The 19,595-nt window shown below is 51.8% G+C and overlaps 1 protein-coding gene across 1 annotated transcript in view; it reads left to right on the top strand.

Moving 5' to 3' along the window:
* The window catches only part of DYNC1H1 (dynein cytoplasmic 1 heavy chain 1), an 88,130-nt gene extending 68,946 nt beyond the window's left edge, over nucleotides 1-19,184 (top strand). The window contains exons 52-78 of the mRNA XM_017528090.1: nucleotides 246-441; nucleotides 982-1,099; nucleotides 1,186-1,401; nucleotides 2,082-2,294; nucleotides 2,445-2,572; nucleotides 4,725-4,878; nucleotides 6,449-6,595; nucleotides 6,690-6,840; nucleotides 6,993-7,246; nucleotides 7,347-7,481; nucleotides 7,570-7,664; nucleotides 8,146-8,320; nucleotides 8,515-8,590; nucleotides 9,609-9,769; nucleotides 10,040-10,151; nucleotides 10,252-10,312; nucleotides 10,408-10,531; nucleotides 10,657-10,770; nucleotides 12,546-12,716; nucleotides 12,937-13,154; nucleotides 13,258-13,361; nucleotides 16,228-16,439; nucleotides 16,947-17,100; nucleotides 17,895-18,037; nucleotides 18,143-18,311; nucleotides 18,506-18,633; nucleotides 18,823-19,184. Of these exons, the coding sequence (XP_017383579.1) occupies nucleotides 246-441; nucleotides 982-1,099; nucleotides 1,186-1,401; nucleotides 2,082-2,294; nucleotides 2,445-2,572; nucleotides 4,725-4,878; nucleotides 6,449-6,595; nucleotides 6,690-6,840; nucleotides 6,993-7,246; nucleotides 7,347-7,481; nucleotides 7,570-7,664; nucleotides 8,146-8,320; nucleotides 8,515-8,590; nucleotides 9,609-9,769; nucleotides 10,040-10,151; nucleotides 10,252-10,312; nucleotides 10,408-10,531; nucleotides 10,657-10,770; nucleotides 12,546-12,716; nucleotides 12,937-13,154; nucleotides 13,258-13,361; nucleotides 16,228-16,439; nucleotides 16,947-17,100; nucleotides 17,895-18,037; nucleotides 18,143-18,311; nucleotides 18,506-18,633; nucleotides 18,823-18,951 (4,058 nt within the window). The 3' untranslated portion in view covers nucleotides 18,952-19,184. The remainder of the gene's footprint in view (nucleotides 1-245; nucleotides 442-981; nucleotides 1,100-1,185; nucleotides 1,402-2,081; nucleotides 2,295-2,444; nucleotides 2,573-4,724; nucleotides 4,879-6,448; nucleotides 6,596-6,689; nucleotides 6,841-6,992; nucleotides 7,247-7,346; nucleotides 7,482-7,569; nucleotides 7,665-8,145; nucleotides 8,321-8,514; nucleotides 8,591-9,608; nucleotides 9,770-10,039; nucleotides 10,152-10,251; nucleotides 10,313-10,407; nucleotides 10,532-10,656; nucleotides 10,771-12,545; nucleotides 12,717-12,936; nucleotides 13,155-13,257; nucleotides 13,362-16,227; nucleotides 16,440-16,946; nucleotides 17,101-17,894; nucleotides 18,038-18,142; nucleotides 18,312-18,505; nucleotides 18,634-18,822) is intronic.
* The last annotated feature ends 411 nt before the right edge of the window (nucleotides 19,185-19,595 follow it).

Genomic DNA, 19,595 nt, shown 5'->3' with positions numbered 1-19,595 from the left:
TTGTGTATGAACCCAGGATCGAGGTGAAGATGAAAAAAAAAAAAAAAAAAAGAAAGAAAGAAATCAGCTACTTACCCTATTCCAGAGGGTTTAATATAGAAAAACTCATTTCTTAGCTCTTCTGAGCAGCTAGCTGTCCTTTCTCTCTTTGGAGTTGGAGCCCCTGGCTGTTTGGTTCATTCTCACCGTGCTTTGCTCTGTCTTCTCCCACCCATCGGCCCTCATCCACTCCTGCTGCCACTCAGCTGTGAAGTCGATCAAGAAGCAGCACCTGGTAGAGGTGAGGTCGATGGCCAACCCTCCTGCTGCCGTGAAGCTGGCCCTGGAGTCCATCTGCCTGCTGCTGGGGGAGAGCACCACAGACTGGAAGCAGATCCGCTCCATCATCATGCGGGAGAACTTCATCCCGACCATTGTCAACTTCTCTGCAGAGGAGATCAGGTGAGAAAGTGGAAATGCCAAGGTATCGTTGGAAATTGAAATCAGTTGTTCACGCGGGCGCAGTGCCTCACACCTCTAATCCCAGAACTTTGGGAGGCCGAAGCAGGTGAAGTGCTTGAGCCTAGGAGTTGGAAACCAACCTAGGCCACATGACAACACCCTGCCTCTACAAAAAAAATACAAAAATTAGCTGGGCAGGGTGGCAAGCACCTATAGTCCCAGGTACTTGGGAGGCTGAGATGGGAGGGTTGCTTGAACCCAGGAATTGAGGCTTCAGTGAACCTATATCATGCCACCACACTCCAGCCTGGGTGGCAGAGCAAGACCTTGTCTCATTTAAAAAAAAAAAAAAAAAAAAAAAAAAAGAAGGAAATTGTTCAAGTGTTGAGAGTACATTTTCAGCTTTCTCCTGAGAACCAAGCGTCAGTCGTTGGGGCAGTGAGTTGGGAGCTGGCTCCAATCTTTTCCATTTTAATTTTATGAAAACTCTTTCTTGCTTTTGTCCTGCATGTGCTTAGAAATATCATTCCTCTTTTTCAGTGATGCCATAAGGGAGAAGATGAAGAAAAACTACATGTCCAATCCAAGTTACAATTATGAAATTGTCAATCGGGCTTCCCTAGCTTGCGGCCCTATGGTGAAATGGGCAATTGCACAGGTGATTAGCACAGCCCACAGCTCCCATGTGAAAGGTGACCTCTTTTCCCGTCGCTTAAATAACAGTTATCAATTGGTTCTTCCCAGCTTAACTATGCAGACATGTTAAAGAGAGTGGAGCCTCTGCGCAATGAGCTGCAGAAGCTGGAAGATGACGCCAAGGACAACCAGCAGAAGGCCAATGAGGTGGAGCAGATGATCCGGGACCTGGAGGCCAGCATCGCCCGCTACAAGGAGGAGTACGCCGTCCTCATCTCAGAGGCCCAGGCCATCAAGGCCGACCTGGCAGCTGTCGAGGCAAAAGTAAGATCATCATTCATCCAGTCTTCCTGCTGTGGAGGCAGAGATTAACACACTTTAACATGAGCTGCACGGACCATGTTGGTCTCAGTAGCTCTTTAACATCTGCCCTGAGGACTTTTTTCCTGGAAAATAATACACACCGAGTATTTACTAAGTGTTGTTAATGAGGATAGATTGATACAAACTGGACGCTTTGCAGCCAGTGAATCCCCCACCAGCAGCTCCAGACCTGTTTGCTCTGCTGCCCGAGGCCCTCAGTGGTGGCGTCTCTTGTCTGCCTGAGGTCCCTTCCCTGCTGTCAGGGTCGCTGCCTCCTGCACTGCTCCACAGAATCCTCAGCATAGGCTCTCTCATCTGCTGCCATTGGTGTCTCTCCCTTAAGGCCTCCCCCAGCTGTTCCGCCTCAGAGGCCCTTTCTACTCCCATCTCTCTGCCCACTGACAGATCCCAAGGCTGAAAGTTCTCCATACCCAGCATCAGCCCTGCTGAGGCTCTGAGTCATTGTGTGGTCATTAGTTATACATGATCTGGGTCTCATCCCCTTTGGAATTGTGAACAGCTTGGGCACGTTTCTGAGCCACCCGAAACCCTGCACTTAATGTGGATGAACCAATTTGCAGGATTCAGTATACATCCTGAAAGGCCTGATCCCAGAGCATCTTGTATGGTTTTCCTTTTAGGTAAACCGGAGCACGGCTCTTCTGAAGAGCTTGTCTGCTGAACGGGAACGATGGGAAAAAACAAGTGAAACTTTCAAAAACCAGATGTCCACTATTGCTGGGGACTGTCTCTTGTCGGCTGCGTTCATTGCCTATGCAGGTTACTTTGACCAGCAGATGCGTCAGAACTTGTTCACTACCTGGTCCCATCACCTGCAGCAAGCCAACATCCAGGTGAGCATTGCGGGGAATTCAGAAAGGATGAAGGATGTACAGGCAGTGTGAGGCAAGCCAGTGCCGAGCGCACAGTTGCAGAGTCTTCCCTTGAGAACGGTCCCATCTGTGGCTTTGAGGAGAAGGAAAGGTAACAGCCTTGCCTTTCAGTTCCGTACAGATATCGCCAGGACGGAATACCTTTCCAATGCCGATGAGCGTCTTCGCTGGCAGGCCAGCTCCTTGCCTGCAGATGACCTGTGCACAGAAAATGCCATCATGCTGAAACGGTTCAATAGGTACGAGCTCGGGTACCGAGGAGAGGCATGGAAGGCATGTGGGTGGTGATCTTGAATTTTTTTCAGAACACACCCTTGTTTCAAGAGAGGAATAGAAAATGAGGTGTGGTTATACAGTGCTGGCAGCTTGGTGCTTCTCTGACGGTGGGGCATGTGCTGTTCTCTTTACTGTCAAGTGTCTGAGTTATTCTGCAGTGAATGCTTCTTGTAACCTTCTAAAATTGACTGCGGGTGGATCACCTGAGGTCAGGAGTTTGAGACCAACCTGGCCAACGTGGTGAAACCCCATCTCTACTAAAAATACAAAAAAATAGCCAGGCATGGTGGTACATGCCTATAATCCCAGCTACTCAAGAGGCTGAGGCAGGAGAATCGCTTGAACCCAGGAGGCAGTGGTTGTGGTGAGCTGAGATTGCGCCACTGCACTCCAGCCTGGGTAACAGAGCGAGAATCCGTCTCAAAAAAAACGTAAAAATGTGTGATAGAATATTGTTTGCTAGGAAAAATAAAAAAAACATAAAAATGAAAGTGATTAGCAGCGTTGTGTTTAGGGGTGGACATTCAAACAGTCCTCCTGCATTACAAGGACTAAAAATACCTAGCCGGTTAAAGGGGAAGTGCTACCTGTTTTTCTGTTTAGGAAGGACAGAGTAAGAAATGGGATGTAACTGCAATGAAGATGGGCTAGGTGCTGAGAGCGCTCCATGTCTCACCAGGTGGTGCCGACAAGAATATGGATCAATCAGTATAGTCTGTGTGCAGGACTGGATTTATCTACATTTGTAGACATTTATCTAAATGACCCTTTGACCTAGGAGTTCCGCTTCTAGGTGTTCATTCAGCAGCAGCCTGCCATGTGTAAAAAACAGCAAATCTAAAACCAAGTGTGTACCAGCTGGAGACTGGAGATATAATTGGGATGGCCCTCCCCAGGGCCCGGTGGGAGACTGTCTCCACGCTGCAGTGCTGGGGATAACTCGGATGGCCCTCCCGAGGGCCCGGTGGGAGACTGTCTCCACGCTGCAGCGCTGGGGTTAACTCGGATGGCCCTCCCCAGGGCCCGGTGGGAGACTGTCTCCACACTGCAGCGCTGGGGATAACTCGGATGGCCCTCCCGAGGGCCCGGTGGGAGACTGTCTTCACGCTGCAGTGCTGGGGTTAACTCGGATGGCCCTCCCCAGGGCCCGGTGGGAGACTGTCTCCACGCTGCAGTGCTGGGGTTAACTCGGATGGCCCTCCCCAGGGCCCGGTGGGAGACTGTCTCCACACTGCAGCGCTGGGTAGTCTTTACAGACACAGAACATTCAAATACTAGCTGCACAGGTGCAGAGCAGAGGGTAGAGGCCTCCCCCAAAGGCCACAGCACCCATTCTGACACGTGTGTGTGTCAATTCTTAGACCTTCTCTATAAAGATAGACGAGAAACTGGTAAAAGTTTCTCGTCTATCTTTATAGACGAGAAAAGTCTATAAAGTCCCTTGGGGAAGGGACTTTAGTGACCAAAGAATAGGGTCAGAAAGGCAGGGCAGCATGGTTCTTCTCACCATGTGCCCTGTTATAGTTTGAGTTTTGTAGAAGCTTGTGTGTATATTACCAGTTGGGTTTTTTTTTTAATGTTTCAGCTGGCTAGACTAGGTAGATTCATATTAGCTTATTTGTGCCTTTCTTTCCTCAGTTGTAGAATGGATTCGATAATAGTATCTGCCTCACAGGGCTGTTGTGAGGGTTATGTGAGGTAGTGTCTGTAATTTGACACAGTCCCTGGCAATTTAAATTCTGTGTGATGTTATCCCTTGATGCTGCTGCACCATTGCTGTTGATACCTGCTGTCTAGAAGGGTTGTAAATGTGAAAAAGCTGTTCTAACAGTGCAGGATGCTGAGAGGATGACTGTCCCAGAAGGAAAGGATGTTTAGTGATGCCCCTCCTGGTATGTGATTCAAGCTACCTCCTCGTTCTAGTAGTTCTTCAAAAGGATGATGTGATGTTAGCATTAAGCACATGAGCTTTATTGGTAAACCTGAAAATGTCTCTGAAAAGCACTCTCGGGTGGCCGTGACAGCCTGTCCCTCTCATCAGGGACTTGGCTAACCGTGATCCTGTGCTTTCCCCATTTGGTGTTTCAACCTCCTCCTCTGTGGCCTCATCCTCAGGTATCCGCTGATCATTGACCCCTCTGGACAGGCCACCGAATTCATTATGAATGAATATAAGGATCGTAAGATCACACGGACCAGCTTCTTGGATGACGCCTTCAGAAAGAACTTAGAGAGTGCACTGAGATTTGGTAACCCGCTTCTGGTCCAGGTTGGTGTTTGCCTTTGAATTCTTGAAACACTGCATTCAAGAGGGAATTCCTTTTTGGGGGCTGCATTTAGTTTTCAACTTTGTAAGACTTCATTTTGTATCAGAAGGATAAAGCTTTAAGATGGTTCTATAACAGATAAATTCAACAGAATCATTATTTGCATTTAAAATTCGATTCAGTGGTCAGGCACAGTAGCTCATGCCTTAATCTCAGCACTTTGGGAGGCCGAGGCAGGTGGATCATCTGAGGTCAGGAGTTCAAGAAAAGCCTGGCCAACATGGTGAAATCCCATCTCTACAAAAAATACAAAAATTGGCCAGGTGAGGTGGCAGACACCTGTAATCCCAGCTACTTCGGAGGCTGAGGCAACAGAATCGCTTGAACCCGAGAGGTAGTGGTTGCAGTGAGCCAAGATCACGCCACTACACTCCAGCCTGGGAGACAGAATGAAACTGTCTCAAAAAAAAAAAAAAAGTTATTCCTTTTTATGGCTGTACTGAATATAAGAAACATGTTCAAGAAACAAGAACAAGGAACATGACCTTTGCAGCAACGTGGATACATGGATGGAGCTGGAGGCCCTTATCCTCAGCAAACTAATGCAAGAGCAGAAAACCAGCACTAAATGTTCTCACTTACAAGTGGGAGCTAAGTGATGACAGCACATGGACACATAGCGGAGAACAGCACACACTAGGGCCTTCCAGAGTGTGGAGGGTGGGAGGAGGGAGAGGACCAGGAAAAATAACTAATGGGCACTAGGCTTATAATCTGGGTGATGAAATAATTTATAAAATAAACTGCCATGACACAAGTTTACCTGTGTAACAAGCCTGCACTTGTATTCCTGAACTTAAAAGTTGGAAGAAAAAAATTTTTTAAATAAAGCATGTAAGGTCACTAGGAAGCATCAGATTTGCAAAGAAATGAATTCATTATGCAAAATGGAAAAAAAAATTTTAAATGAAATGCCATTCAGAGAGTGTATGTCAGCACTGTCCCTCAGAACTTTCTGCAGGGTGGGAGTACCTTTTGGTCCACACTGTCCAATGTAGCCACTAGCCTCAGGTGGCTACTGAGTATTTCCCATGGCTAGTGTGACAAGGAACTGAGTGTTTAATTTTTTTCTGGGGGGGGGATGGAATCTTGCTCTGTCCCCCAGTCTGAACCTCCCAGTCTGAACCTCCCAGGTTCAAGTAATTTTCCTCCCTCAGCCTCCCAAGTAGCTGGGATTACAAGCGTGCGCCACCATGCCCAGCTAATTTTTGTATTTTTAGTAGAGATGGGGTTTCAGCGTGTTTGCCAGGCTGGTCTCAAGCCTGACCTCAAGTGATCTGCCTGCCTCGGCCTCCCAAAGTGCTAGAATTACAGGTGTGAGGCACCACGCCCGGCCAAGCTTTTAATTTTAGTTAATTTAAATCTAAGTGGCACAGATAGCTAGTGGCCACCATACGCAAGTGGCAGGTGGCTTCTGGGAAGGCACGCTTATCTGGAGTAGGACGTCGACACATTTGGGTGAAGGTAAGGTTGCAGAGCCCTGACCGTCAAGTTCCACCGTGTGCTCTGCAGGATGTGGAAAGCTACGATCCAGTTTTGAACCCGGTGCTGAACCGTGAAGTGCGGCGAACAGGTGGCAGAGTGCTGATCACCCTCGGGGACCAGGACATAGACCTGTCGCCTTCGTTTGTCATCTTCTTGTCCACCCGGGATCCAACCGTAAGGAATGGGACCCTTCCCCAGAGAAGTCTGGCAGGATTTGGTTTTGCAGTGGAGCTAACAAAACAGACTATTCTCTTATCTATTTTGGCAGGTTGAGTTCCCACCAGATCTCTGTTCCCGGGTTACTTTTGTAAACTTCACAGTCACCCGTAGCAGTTTACAAAGCCAGTGTCTAAATGAAGTACTTAAAGCAGAAAGACCTGATGTGGACGAGAAACGATCTGATCTTCTTAAACTTCAAGGTAGGATCTGGACCTGTGGCTTTTAGATGGTTGGTGCAGGTAAAGCCCCTGAACTTTTAAGTGACTAGGATGTTCCACGTTTGTGGCAAACACTTGAGAGAGCGTTCCTTTTGAAGTATTATTGCAAACTCTGCGTGTTTTACTCATTTAAGGGGAATTTCAGCTCCGTTTGCGTCAGCTGGAAAAATCTCTGCTACAAGCTCTGAACGAGGTGAAAGGGCGCATTTTGGATGACGACACAATCATAACCACTCTGGAGAACCTGAAGAGAGAGGCTGCAGAGGTCACCAGGAAAGTCGAGGAGACAGACATCGTCATGCAGGAGGTGGAGACCGTGTCCCAGCAGTACCTCCCGCTCTCCACCGCCTGCAGCAGCATCTACTTCACCATGGAGTCCCTCAAGCAGGTGGGTGCCTTGGCTGTGCACAAGCTGGCAGGCCCCCGCACAGAAGCTCCTTGGCGTGCAGAAGTTCAGCTGCTCACGGCCGCCCACTGCTTCCTTTCAGATACACTTCTTGTACCAGTACTCCCTCCAGTTTTTCCTGGACATTTATCACAACGTCTTATACGAGAACCCGAACCTGAAGGGCGCCACCGACCACACACAGCGCCTGTCCATTATCACGAAGGACCTCTTCCAGGTAGTGTGAGGTCTTCAGCCGCCCCCCGGCGGGGGGAAGCACAGGTCCCTCTCTTATGGAACAACATTGTCTCCTGCTCTTGTCCCAGGTGGCGTTTAACCGAGTGGCTCGAGGCATGCTGCATCAGGACCACATCACCTTCGCCATGCTGCTGGCGAGAATCAAACTGAAGGGCACCATGGGGTAAGAGCAGCCTCCTGCACTCACGCACGCAGGAGGATGGCGTCCGTGTGGTTGCCCACAAAGGTTTCATGATCAGATACGTGCTTTTATTTTTTCTTTTATTTCTTGAGATGGAGTCTTCCTCTGTTGCCTAGGCAACAGAGTAGTGGTACAACATCAGCTTACTGCAACGTCCACCTCCCAGGTTCAAGCAGTTCTCCTGCTTCAGCCTCCTGAGTAGCTGGGACTACAGGCATGCCCCACCACGCCCAGCTCATTTTTATGTTTTTAGTAGAGATGGGGTTTCACCATGTTGGCCAGGCTGGTCTCAAACTCCTGACCTCTAGTGATCTGCCCAGCTCGGCCTCCCAGAGTGCTGGGATTACAGGCATGAGCCACTGTGCCCGGCCTGTTTTCTCTTTTCTTTAAATCACAACTGTTATTTTAGTGACGGTGGGAATGACTGTGAGAGACCCTAGCTAATCTGTCACACCCTTCGCAGGGAGCCCACCTACGATGCGGAATTCCAGCACTTCTTGAGAGGAAAGGAGATCGTCCTGAGTGCTGGCTCCACCCCCAGGATCCAGGGTCTGACTGTGGAGCAGGCAGAGGCCGTGGTGAGGCTGAGCTGCCTCCCTGCGTTTAAGGACTTGATTGCAAAGGTTCAGGCGGACGAGGTGATTGTTCTTTTAAATGTTCCCAGTGAAAAATGTTGGCTTTTTCCCAGGAATTGTAAGGAATCACATGTTATATAAAACCCAGAATGTTGTGTCTGTGCTCTCGTGTCAGACTGTCGCGTTAGACGTGAGTTGAGTTGCTGTCCCCAGAGGCCAGCCCTGTTCCATGGGTGCTTCCACTGTTGTCTCCACAGCAATTTGGCATCTGGCTGGACAGCAGCTCCCCAGAGCAGACCGTGCCCTACCTCTGGAATGAAGAAACACCTGCAAGTAAGCCCCGCAGTGGTTTTCTTTCCGGACCTGAATGTACAGTTGGGTTTTGCTGCTTAAAGGGATGCTTTCAAAAAATAAAAAGTTACTAGCCTGGGCAGCATCACTACAAAAAATAAAACCTTAGCCAGGCATAGCGGTGCACACCTGCAGTCCCATCTACTCAGGAGGCTAAAGCAGGAAGGTCACTTGAGCCTGGGAGGTTGAGGCTGCGTGAGCTGTGATTGCACCACTGCCCTCCAGCCTGGGCAACAGAGACCCTGTCTCTGAATGAATGAATGGTCACTGATTCCCAAGATAAGTATTTCAATGTCAAAACCTTTTAAGGGCTGGGTGCAGTGGCTCACACCTGTAATCCCAGCGCTTTGGGAGGCCAAGGCGGTGGATCACCTGAGGTCAGGGGTTCAATACCAGCCTGGTCAATATGGCAAAAACCCATCTCAAAAAAAAAACAAACTTTTTTTAGGAAACCACTTAAGGAGATGGCTTCTAGGTAGGTGTTGGCTTAGAAGTAGATCAAAAATTTCTAATTCCTATTTATCTCTTGCTCAAAGACCACAAGAGAACAAGACAAGGAGCTCTTGGTAAGGAGTTAGTTGGCTGTATTCAGGCTGCAGACAGGAATGGAATGCCATAAGCCATCTTTGAGTGTGTTAGGCCAGACCCTGGGCTAGCCCAGCTGAGAGGAAGTGTCAGACCGTGGAGGGCAGAGCATGGAGCCCCCTTCCTCAGTACCTTCAGGTGTTCTCAGGAGATGAGCAGTTTTTAGGGTAGTAATTTTAAAATCAGCAAACGGCACCTTGTCCTATGGATACAACCAGGTGGTAAGGTGTTCTCATACACATGTCCAGAGGACTTGAGGAAGGCACAGGAGGCGTGGCTGATTTCTCTGTTTTGAGCTGATCCTGAAATGCTGAGTGTTTGCTGAGCAGGTGCTTTGGGAAGAACAGTCCAGGCAGGGGAGGGTGTCCCAAAGTCCATGCTTCCACCCAGCACCCACCCCATGTACCTGTTTCAGCACCCATTGGCCAGGCCATCCACCGCCTGCTCCTCATCCAGGCTTTCCGGCCCGATCGCCTGTTGGCCATGGCCCACATGTTTGTTTCAACAAACCTCGGGGAGTCTTTCATGTCCATCATGGAGCAGCCGCTCGACCTGACCCACATAGTGGGCACAGAGGTAATGTCCTGGTATAGCCTGGGCTTCCTAAGAGACTGCATGCACCTCCCCAGCCACAGCTAGCAGCAGCCCTGGCATCTGCTCTCACTTTGGGCTACAGTCTCCTCCTAAGACCAAGAACTCGCTGCAGATTCTGAACTACTAGCTCCGTGGTGCCCACACCTCTGTGCCCAGGAAGAACATCTTCCCAGGCCCCTCACTCAGGGCTGTCCCTTCCTTTGACAGGTACATACCACTGGCTGGCACCGAAGTAACTTTCTTTGTTTGCAGGTGAAGCCCAACACTCCTGTCTTAATGTGCTCTGTGCCTGGTTATGATGCCAGTGGGCATGTTGAGGACCTTGCAGCTGAGCAGAACACGCAGATCACTTCAATTGCCATCGGTAAGGGTGGTGGATGGGTTTCATGGGCGGGAGCCCTGCAGGATTCGTGGTGGGCCTTGATGTCCAAGGCAGCTGCTGCTGACACTGTTTCCTGCACCAGGCTCTGCAGAAGGCTTTAACCAAGCAGATAAGGCCATAAACACCGCTGTGAAGTCGGGCAGGTAGGCCTGTTCTCTTTTGCTAAAGAAAGCCTTAGTCCCCAGGCACTCAGGCAGGCAGCCTGGCATATTGCGTGACTCTCACTTTGTGTGTGCAGGTGGGTGATGCTGAAGAATGTGCATCTGGCCCCAGGGTGGCTGATGCAGCTGGAGAAGAAGCTGCATTCCCTGCAGCCACATGCCTGCTTCCGACTCTTCCTCACCATGGAGATCAACCCCAAGGTGGGTGGTGGAAGGGGTGGAGATGTTGCAGGCTGGTGTGGCACTGTCCTGTCAGCCCATGTGTGGTGGTGAGCAGGCGCCAGTGTCCACACCTGAGCCATAATGGGAACCACGATCTCCCTTAGGTGCCTGTGAATCTGCTCCGCGCCGGTCGCATCTTCGTGTTTGAGCCACCACCAGGTGTGAAGGCCAACATGCTGAGGACATTCAGCAGCATTCCTGTCTCACGGATATGCAAGGTAAGTACCTCGTCCTCCTGGTATGCTTTCTCCATAGAAGTCAAAGCCCAGTCCCATCACCAAATGCAGAGGTGGGTCCCTGGGCTTCCCAGAAGCACCATGTGATGAATTGCACAGGTGCTTTTGCTTTCAGCTGTAGGTAAAATTTCCTTCCTGGCCGGGCACTGTGTGGCTCACACTGGTAATTCTAGCACTTTGGAAGGTTGAGGCAAGAGGATCAGTTGAGCCCAGGAGTTCAAGATGTGTCTGGGCAGGCTGGATGTGGTGACTCACACCTGTAATCCCAGCACTTTGGGAGGCCGAGGTGGGCAGATCACTTGAGGTCAGGAGTTTGAGACCAGCCTGGCCAACATGGCGAAACCCCATCTCTACTAAAAATACAAAACATTAGCCAGGCATGGTGGTGGGTGACTGTAATCCCAGCTACTGGGGAGGCTGAGACAGGAGACTCGCTTGAACCTGGGAGGCGGAGGTTGCAGTGAGCTGAGATTGCACCACTGCACTCCAGCCTGGGTGACAGAGCAAAACACCGTCTCAGGAAAAAAAAAAAAAGACCTGTCCGGGCAGCATAGTGAGACCCCGTCTCTCCATGTAAAATTTCCTTCCTATGAGCAGGTTGAAAAGTAAAGGCAATGTTTGGTTATGGGGTATGATTAGGTCCTAAAGGAGCAGAGACGCCCATGGAGAAGCTAAGACTCAGAGTTGTGTCCCCAGGTGGTAGGTGATCTCCTGTCCCCCAGCACAGGTCACCTGAAACCAAGCAGAGCCCTCCCGGGCACCAAGTGTAGCTGGGGTTGCAGACCAAGACTCTTGGGCAAGAGGAAGGGGGTGGTGGCAGGGGTTTTGCATCATTCTGTCAATTCTGTTTCATAAATACTGTTCTGTTTTGTGCCGTATCCACCTTTTTTTTTTATTTTTTTGAGACAGAGTTTCACTCTTGTTGCCTAGGCTGGAGTGTAATGGCATGATCTCGGCTCACTGCAACCTCTGCCTCCTGGGTTCAAGCCAGTCTCCTGCCTCAGCCTCCTGAGTAGCTGGGATTACAGGCACGTGCCACCACGCCCAGCTAATTTTGTATTTTTAGTAGAGACGAGGTTTCACCATGTTGGTCAGGCTGGTCTCAAACTCCCAACCTCAGGTGATCCACCCCACTCGGCCTCCCAAAGTGCTGGGATTACAGGCGTGAGCCACCGCGCCTGGCCCATGTCCACCTTTTCTGACATTCTTAAAAACTCTGTCTTCTGTATATTTCTTATTGGCTGAGTGAATTCTCTGATGGTCTCACTGGATGACACGTCTATTAATAGAAAAGTTGACATACTTTTCTCCTAGCAACAATGCTTATGTGAATTTGCTGCCGTTGTCAGGATGTGGACAGCTATTGGTAAAGCTTGGCTCTGACCTGGCGTCTGTGCTGCTCTTGGAGAAGTGCTGCTTTTTTTTTTTGAGACAGAGGCTCGCTCTGTTGCCAGGCTGGAGTGCAGTGATATGAACTTGGCTCACTGCAACCTCCACCTCCTAGGTTCAAGTGATTCTCCTGCCTCAGCCTCCTGAGTAGCTACATTACAGGCATGTGCCACCACACCCAAGCTAATTTTTATATTTTTAGTAGAGACGGGGTTTCACCATGTTCGCCAGGATGGTCTTGATCTCCTGACCTCATGATTTGCCCGCCTTGGCCTCCCAAACTACTGGGATTACAGGCATGAGCCACCACGTCTGACGAGAAATGCTGCTTTCTAATGACCCTGTGCTTGGTCACTTTCCTCACCCAGTCTCCCAATGAGCGCGCCCGTTTGTACTTCCTGCTGGCCTGGTTCCATGCTATCATCCAAGAACGCTTACGATATGCGCCACTAGGGTGGTCAAAGAAGTATGAATTTGGAGAGTCTGACCTGCGGTCAGCTTGCGATACAGTGGACACGTGGCTGGACGACACGGCCAAGGCAAGTGCGGGCTGTGCCAGGACAGGCGGCGGGCGTGTGCCTCGGGAGGACGCCACAGGGCGTGGTGCTGAGGGGCCAGACTCAGCTCGGAGGATTGAGCTGACCCCTTGGGACAGCCTCAGCCTAGCAGGCGATGGGGAGTGAGGAGGACAACGGTGCCCCTCGAAAGGGAGCCCCAGGCCTCCGACCACACACACGAAGCCTGCCTTTCCTCCCCCAGGGCAGGCAGAACATCTCACCAGATAAGATCCCGTGGTCTGCACTGAAGACCTTGATGGCCCAGTCCATTTATGGTGGGCGTGTGGACAACGAGTTTGACCAGCGTCTGCTTAACACCTTCCTGGAGCGCCTGTTCACAACCAGGAGTTTCGACAGTGAGTTTAAGCTGGCGTGCAAAGTCGACGGGCATAAAGACATTCAAATGCCCGATGGCATCAGGTATGCTGCTGCCTGCTGGGATGGGGACAGTTGTGACGTCAGAGTGTCTGGTGTCACTCAGAGGTAGCCCCTAACATCATTTCCAATTACACTGGTTTTCTAGGCGAGAGGAGTTTGTGCAATGGGTGGAGCTGCTCCCTGACACCCAGACGCCCTCCTGGCTGGGCCTGCCCAACAACGCCGAGAAAGTCCTTCTTACTACACAGGGTAGGTAGCGAGGGTCCTCACATGCGGGGTAGGGGGATGCTGCTGTCCCACGGCCCTCCCTGCCTGTGCTGGGTGTGGCTCTGTCAGCCTCAGCCTCCCTGCCAGTCTCCACCTGTTCTTACTCCACTCCAAGGGGACGCAGAGGAAAGAACAGGCTCTAACAGGGAACTTTTCTGCATCATCAACTCAGTTCTAGAGAAAAGGCTTGATATTTTTGTAAACGAGCGTAGAAATAGCATTTAGTTATTCATCTCATATTGAAAAGCAGTTACTGGCCAGGCACAGTGGCTCACCCTGTTACCCAGCACTTTGGGAGGCCAAGGTGGGCAAATCGCTTGAGGTCAGGAGTTCCAGACCAGCCTGGCCAACATGGAAAAACCCTGTCTCTACTGAAAATATAAAAATTAGCTGGGCATGGTGTAATCCCAGCTACGCAGGAGGCTAAGGCAGGAGAATCACTTGATCCCAAGAGGTGGAGGTTGCAGTGAGCCAAGATCGCACCATTGCACTCCAGCCTGGGTAACAGAGTGAGACTGTGTCTCAAAAACAAACAAAAATGGCCGAGTATAGTGGCTCACGCCTATAATCCCAGCTCTTTGGGAGGCCGAGGTGGGTGGATCACCTGAGGTCAGAAATTTGAGACCAGCCTGGACAAAATGGTGAAATCCCACCTCTACAGAAAATATAAAAATTAGCCAGGTATGATGGCAGACACATGTAATCCCAGCTACTCTGTAGGCTCAGGCAGGAGAATCACTTGAACCCAGGAGGCAGAGGTTGCAGTGAGCCAAGATCATGCCATTGCACTCCAGCCTGGATGACAGAGCGAGACTCCGTCTCTCAAAAAAGAAAATCAGTTACTTTTTTTTTTTTTTCAAGAGTTGTAAAGTACCTGATATTAAGTGATATTTTAAAACCATTCATCTTCCCTAGAATATACTTTTTTAGCAGTCTTTTTTCTTTTCACTTACAAGATGTTTTTTTCAAGACTATTCAAGTGATATGAGCAAGAAGGGAGCTAAGACATCCTCTAATCCTGTGACTCTCAGTGTGGCTCCCAGGCCCACAGCAGCAGCCTCCGCAGAACTTCTTAGAAATGCAGATTCCCAGGCCCTGCCCAGATGCACTCCATCACTGCGGACAGACCTGGCAATTGGCCTTCACAAAGCCTCCAGGCACTGCACGCAGGATTGACGGCAGCTGATCAAATCTCAACTTTCCATTATGGGAAAAAGTCACAAAAAGAAGACAAGGGGTTTGCTGAAACTCACAGCTGGTTAGCAGAATCAGGCCGCTCCTTTCAGGCTGCCCTTCAGTCCTGTAGGCAGAACGTGCAGTTATGGGGCTTGCCTTTCAGCCGAGGCCACCCTGCAGGGCACCTGTGCCTCTTGCAGAGCAGCCTTCTCCCACGGAGGACATGCTTGTAGACCAGCTTCGGGGCCGCAAACTCAGCTGCCTGTTCAGAATGAAAACAGGATGGTTGGCAGCTGAGTCACTGGTTATCTGGCGAGGAAGCCCAGGATAATTGGAGCCCTGGGCGCCAAGTGCGTTTCCAAGGGTAAGGTAGGAGCATTTGCTCTGCAGAGGCTTGTGCTAAGTACTGGGGTCACGTGCTGGAGCCCCACTGTGGCCCTGCACAACTGGGTCCCTGTGAAGGACCCCTCAGGCCTATCATGACTGCTCTTTGAGCCCCATGCTGTGCCAGCACTGTGCTGGGGATAGCACACCCGTCACCTCGCCCAGTCCCACCTAGAGCATAGCAGCAAGGCCCAGGCCCTGCCTGCCTATGGTGCAGCCTCCCGGGAGCCTGAGGTTCAGCATTCTGTGTCAGAGGCAGAAAAAGGGAGCTCCCCTAACCCAGAGATCCAGCTGCCCGGCGTCATCACCAGTCACATCCCAAAGAAGGCAAAAAAGCCAGGGGGCCTGGGCGGGTCTGGAGGGAAAGTCAGGTGGGGCCGGAACACACTGGAGGTACCACGAGGCTCAGGGTAGTCCCAGCCACACGGTGGCAGTCACAAGCCAAGGGACACCACTGAGTTAGGGCAGGTGGCACCCCCTCCTGGAGCCCCTTGAGCATGCAGTCATTTGGGCCGCGGCTTGGTCCAGGTCTCACTGTGAGCCCAGGATTTTGAAGAGCCTCTCTTGAGTCTTTGGACTCAGGCTGCTGCTTCAGTTGTTTTGTTTTGCTTTGAAACTGAGTCTTGCTCTGTCACTCAGACTGGAGGGCAGTGGTGCAATCACAGCTCCCAGCTACTTGGGAGGCTGAGGTGGGAGGATTGCTTGAGCCCAGGAAGCTGAGGCCTCCCAAGTAGCTGGGACCACAGGTGCCACCACCACATCTGGCTTTCTCATTTTTTGTAGAGATGAGGTCTCACTATGTTGCCCAGGTCAGTCTTGAACCCCTGAGCTCAACAAATGCTCTGGCTTCGGCCTCACACAGTGCTGGGACTGTGGGCGTCAGCCCCTTAGCCTGTCTTGCTGGGTCAGTTTTAACAGTCATGTACTTGACCTGGTAAAAAATTTTCTGCTGTATTTGTCTCCTTAGCTTTCTGGCCAGGCCATTTTCTGTTCTTTAAAAACATATATAGCCGGGCGCAGTGGCTCACGCCTGTAACTAACACTTTGGGAGGCTGAGGCGGGTGGATCACCCGAGGTCAGGAGTTCGAGAACAGCCTGACCAACATGGTGAAACCCCGTCTTTTTTTAAAAAAAAAAAAAAAGGCACATACAGCTGAGCACCTTTCAGATTGCTGCAGCTCCCAGTGCAGACTCACCTGTGGCCTTTACATTCAAGACCTTTTTTCCTCTGTGATTTCTTGCCTGTCCTCTCCCTCCCTCCTGCTGCGACTGTGCGACTGTGGCCCAGGTGTGGACATGATCAGTAAGATGCTGAAGATGCAGATGCTGGAGGACGAAGACGACCTGGCCTACGCTGAGACCGAGAAGAAGACGAGGACAGACTCCACGTCCGACGGGCGCCCTGCCTGGATGCGGACGCTGCACACCACCGCGTCCAACTGGCTCCACCTCATCCCCCAGACGCTGAGCCACCTCAAGCGCACCGTGGAGAACATCAAGGTAGCTAGGAGGGCAGCGAGCCGGCCAGGTCCCAGGGTCCCGGGTGCTGGAGACGATCGTGGACTGTCCTTCCGTGGACTGTTGGTTCCATCGTGCTGGATGGAACGCGCTCGCGCCCACTGTCGCCTCAGAGTGGGTGTCCAGGCATTGGGCAAGATGAGTTGACCCTTTTGAAATGGACTGAAAACACTCCAGGAGATTGTCTGCCTTTCTTCCACGAGATAGGCAGACAGCTTCCAAAGCAAGCAGCCGCAGCCCTTCCTCCCTAGAGAGCTCTGAGAGCCGCGGCTCAGGCAGGGGTCTCGGTGGGTTTCTGAGCAGCCGCAGCCTCACGTGAGCTCCGTTCCAGGCCAGGCTCTGCCAAAACTGTCCATGACCCTGGGCAGGTCAGGAGCTCTGGGGCTGTCCCGGAGGCTGAGTTACTTCTGCCGGATCTTTCTGCCTGAGAAAGGACATCTTCCTCACTTCTCTTCACCCTGGCCTTCTCTTCTCTTTGAACGATTTTAGGATCCTTTGTTCAGGTTCTTTGAGAGAGAAGTGAAGATGGGCGCGAAGCTGCTTCAGGACGTTCGCCAGGACCTCGCGGATGTCGTCCAGGTGTGCGAAGGAAAGAAGAAGCAGACCAACTACCTGCGCACACTGATCAACGAGCTGGTGAAAGGTGCGTGAGATGCCAGCCTGCGGGCACCTGAAGCCCAGCGCCTTAGTGGCCAGGTCTTCTCCCAGGGGCCTTGGCCTGGGGCCATGACCGAGCCCAGCCACACAGCAGCTCTCGCTGAGAGCCAGGCCTGCGGGAGTTTCCCTCTGAGAGCAGCTCCGTGCCCTTTTCCCTCCAGGTGGGCGTGGTGGGGGAGCTTAGAAATGCCCAAGAATTTGTCTTCTTGCTGGTTCACTGAATGTTGGCCAAAATCTTTATGCAACTTTAACAGTTTTTTAGGGTCTTGCAAGACAGTGAATGGGGACATGGTGGCCTAAGCCAGTGAGGGACAGTGGTAGGTTGTGGTCTGTGAAGAATGGGTATCCCCCAGGACAGTGGAAAAGCAGGGGCAGCTGAGCCTGGGGGGCTTGTCCAAAGTTGTGAGGAGCCCCCGGCATCCTCCTGTCTGCCCCAAGAGCCCTAATCACCAGGAACGCTGAGCTGCTTGTTTGACGTGAGTTTTTAGCTGCAGTTTTACTTGGATGTCATTATGGTCCTCCAGACAGACACACCCAGACTAATTTGACCCTCGAAATTGCACGGTTCTGAGACATGCTCTGGACCAGCCTGAGCTAGAGCAGATGCAGCAGTGAGGGCGGCGCCAGGGGCATAAAGCACAGCCTGGAAAGGCAGGAGGTGGAGGCGCCAGCCGCCTGTGTGGGCAGCCGGGACATGGGCGCACTGGCAGATTTGTTCCATCTGTGCGGGGGGAGCTGTGAGAGCTGACACCACCCCGGCTCTGTGTGCCTTGGCTGCAGGAATCCTGCCTCGGAGCTGGTCCCACTACACGGTGCCTGCCGGCATGACGGTCATCCAGTGGGTGTCCGACTTCAGCGAGAGGATCAAACAGCTGCAGAACATCTCACTGGCGGCCGCGTCTGGTGGCGCCAAGGAACTGAAGGTGAAGGCGCTCCTGATGAGTCTGGGGTGGGCAGCAGCAGCTCTGGGGACAAACAAGGCCCGGGTCTGACCTGAGCTCCTTTCCCGGGGGTGCTACTTCCCACAGAACATCCACGTGTGCCTGGGTGGCCTGTTCGTGCCTGAGGCGTACATCACTGCCACCAGGCAGTATGTGGCCCAGGCCAACAGCTGGTCCCTGGAGGAGCTCTGCCTGGAAGTCAACGTCACCACCTCACAGAGTGCCACCCTTGACGCCTGCAGCTTTGGGGTCACAGGTAAGTGGAATCTCACAGAAAATACTGGCTCATCTCTGCAGGTGATGAGCACCTGGCCTGTAGCTTGGCCAGCCTGCCTACCTGCAGGTGACCAACTGTTGATGGGGTGGAGCCATCGTGTTGGTCAGCCTGTGACCGGGGTTGACGTAGCTGTCGTGTTCACCTCAGGCTGGGTTTTGGCTTCCGCCTCACAGGTTTGAAACTTCAAGGGGCCACATGCAACAACAACAAGCTGTCACTGTCCAACGCCATCTCAACCGCCCTGCCCCTGACGCAGCTGCGCTGGGTGAAGCAGACCAATTCGGAGAAGAAGGCCACTGTGGTGAGCACGCGCCGCCTTCCCTGCACTCCACAGGCCCCTCTCCATGCCTGGGTTCTGCTTGGACCTGGGAATGGAGTTTGTAGAGGAAAACCGTTTCATACTGTCTAAGCCCCTCTCCTGCCGGGGCCTGTCAGCTGTTTTCTTACCTTTCCCTCCAGCCACCAGTAAACCCCTCTGCTTGTCCTGCAGGTGACCCTACCCGTCTACCTGAACTTCACCCGTGCAGACCTTATCTTCACCGTCGACTTTGAAATTGCTACAAAGGAAGATCCTCGCAGCTTCTACGAGCGGGGTGTTGCAGTCTTGTGCACAGAGTAGGACTAAACTTTTCTAGCTCCCCTTTCTGTAATAGTGAGAGCTGCTATTTAACATGTGTTCATTATTAAAATGTTTGGAAGGTCTGAGCTTGTGAAAAGGAAGTGGTTGGTTTGAGGCTGGAGGAAGCTGAACGGAATCTGACAGTTGGGAGTGGTGGGAATGGGAAGGATACCAGGTGTTTGGGAGGGCCAGTGGCATGGCTCCTTTGAGGAAATAAAACACTAAGCATGAGCCGGCTCCGCCTCTTGTCTCAGCCACCGTCTCAGGACACGGAGCCATGCGTTCCCATGCAGCCCAGGGAGGGCAGCCGCACCCCCACCTTCCCTGCTGTCATGAGTTCGCTTCAGAGCGGCCACAGCACGCAGGAATTAAGACCCTGGGACCCCATCACAGACACAGAAGCAGGCAGATGTGGCTCCAAAAGCCCAGGCACAGTGGTTCACTCCTGCAATCGCAGCACGTAGGGAGTCTGGGAGTTAAAGACCAGCCTGGGCAACATAGACCCCGTCTCCACAAGAAATTAAACCAGGTGTGGCGGTGCGTGCCTGTAGTCCCAGCTACTTGAGGGCTGAGGTGGGAGGATCGTCCGAGCCCAAGAAGTTGAGGCTGCAGTGAGGTGTGATCGCACCACTACACTCCAGCCT

This window comes from Cebus imitator, unplaced genomic scaffold (assembly GCF_001604975.1).
Source record: "Cebus imitator isolate Cc_AM_T3 unplaced genomic scaffold, Cebus_imitator-1.0 Scaffold52, whole genome shotgun sequence".
Lineage (NCBI taxonomy): Eukaryota > Metazoa > Chordata > Mammalia > Primates > Cebidae > Cebus > Cebus imitator.
Note: the sequence above shows the minus strand (reverse complement) of the source record. Positions and strands in the feature narration are given on the sequence as shown.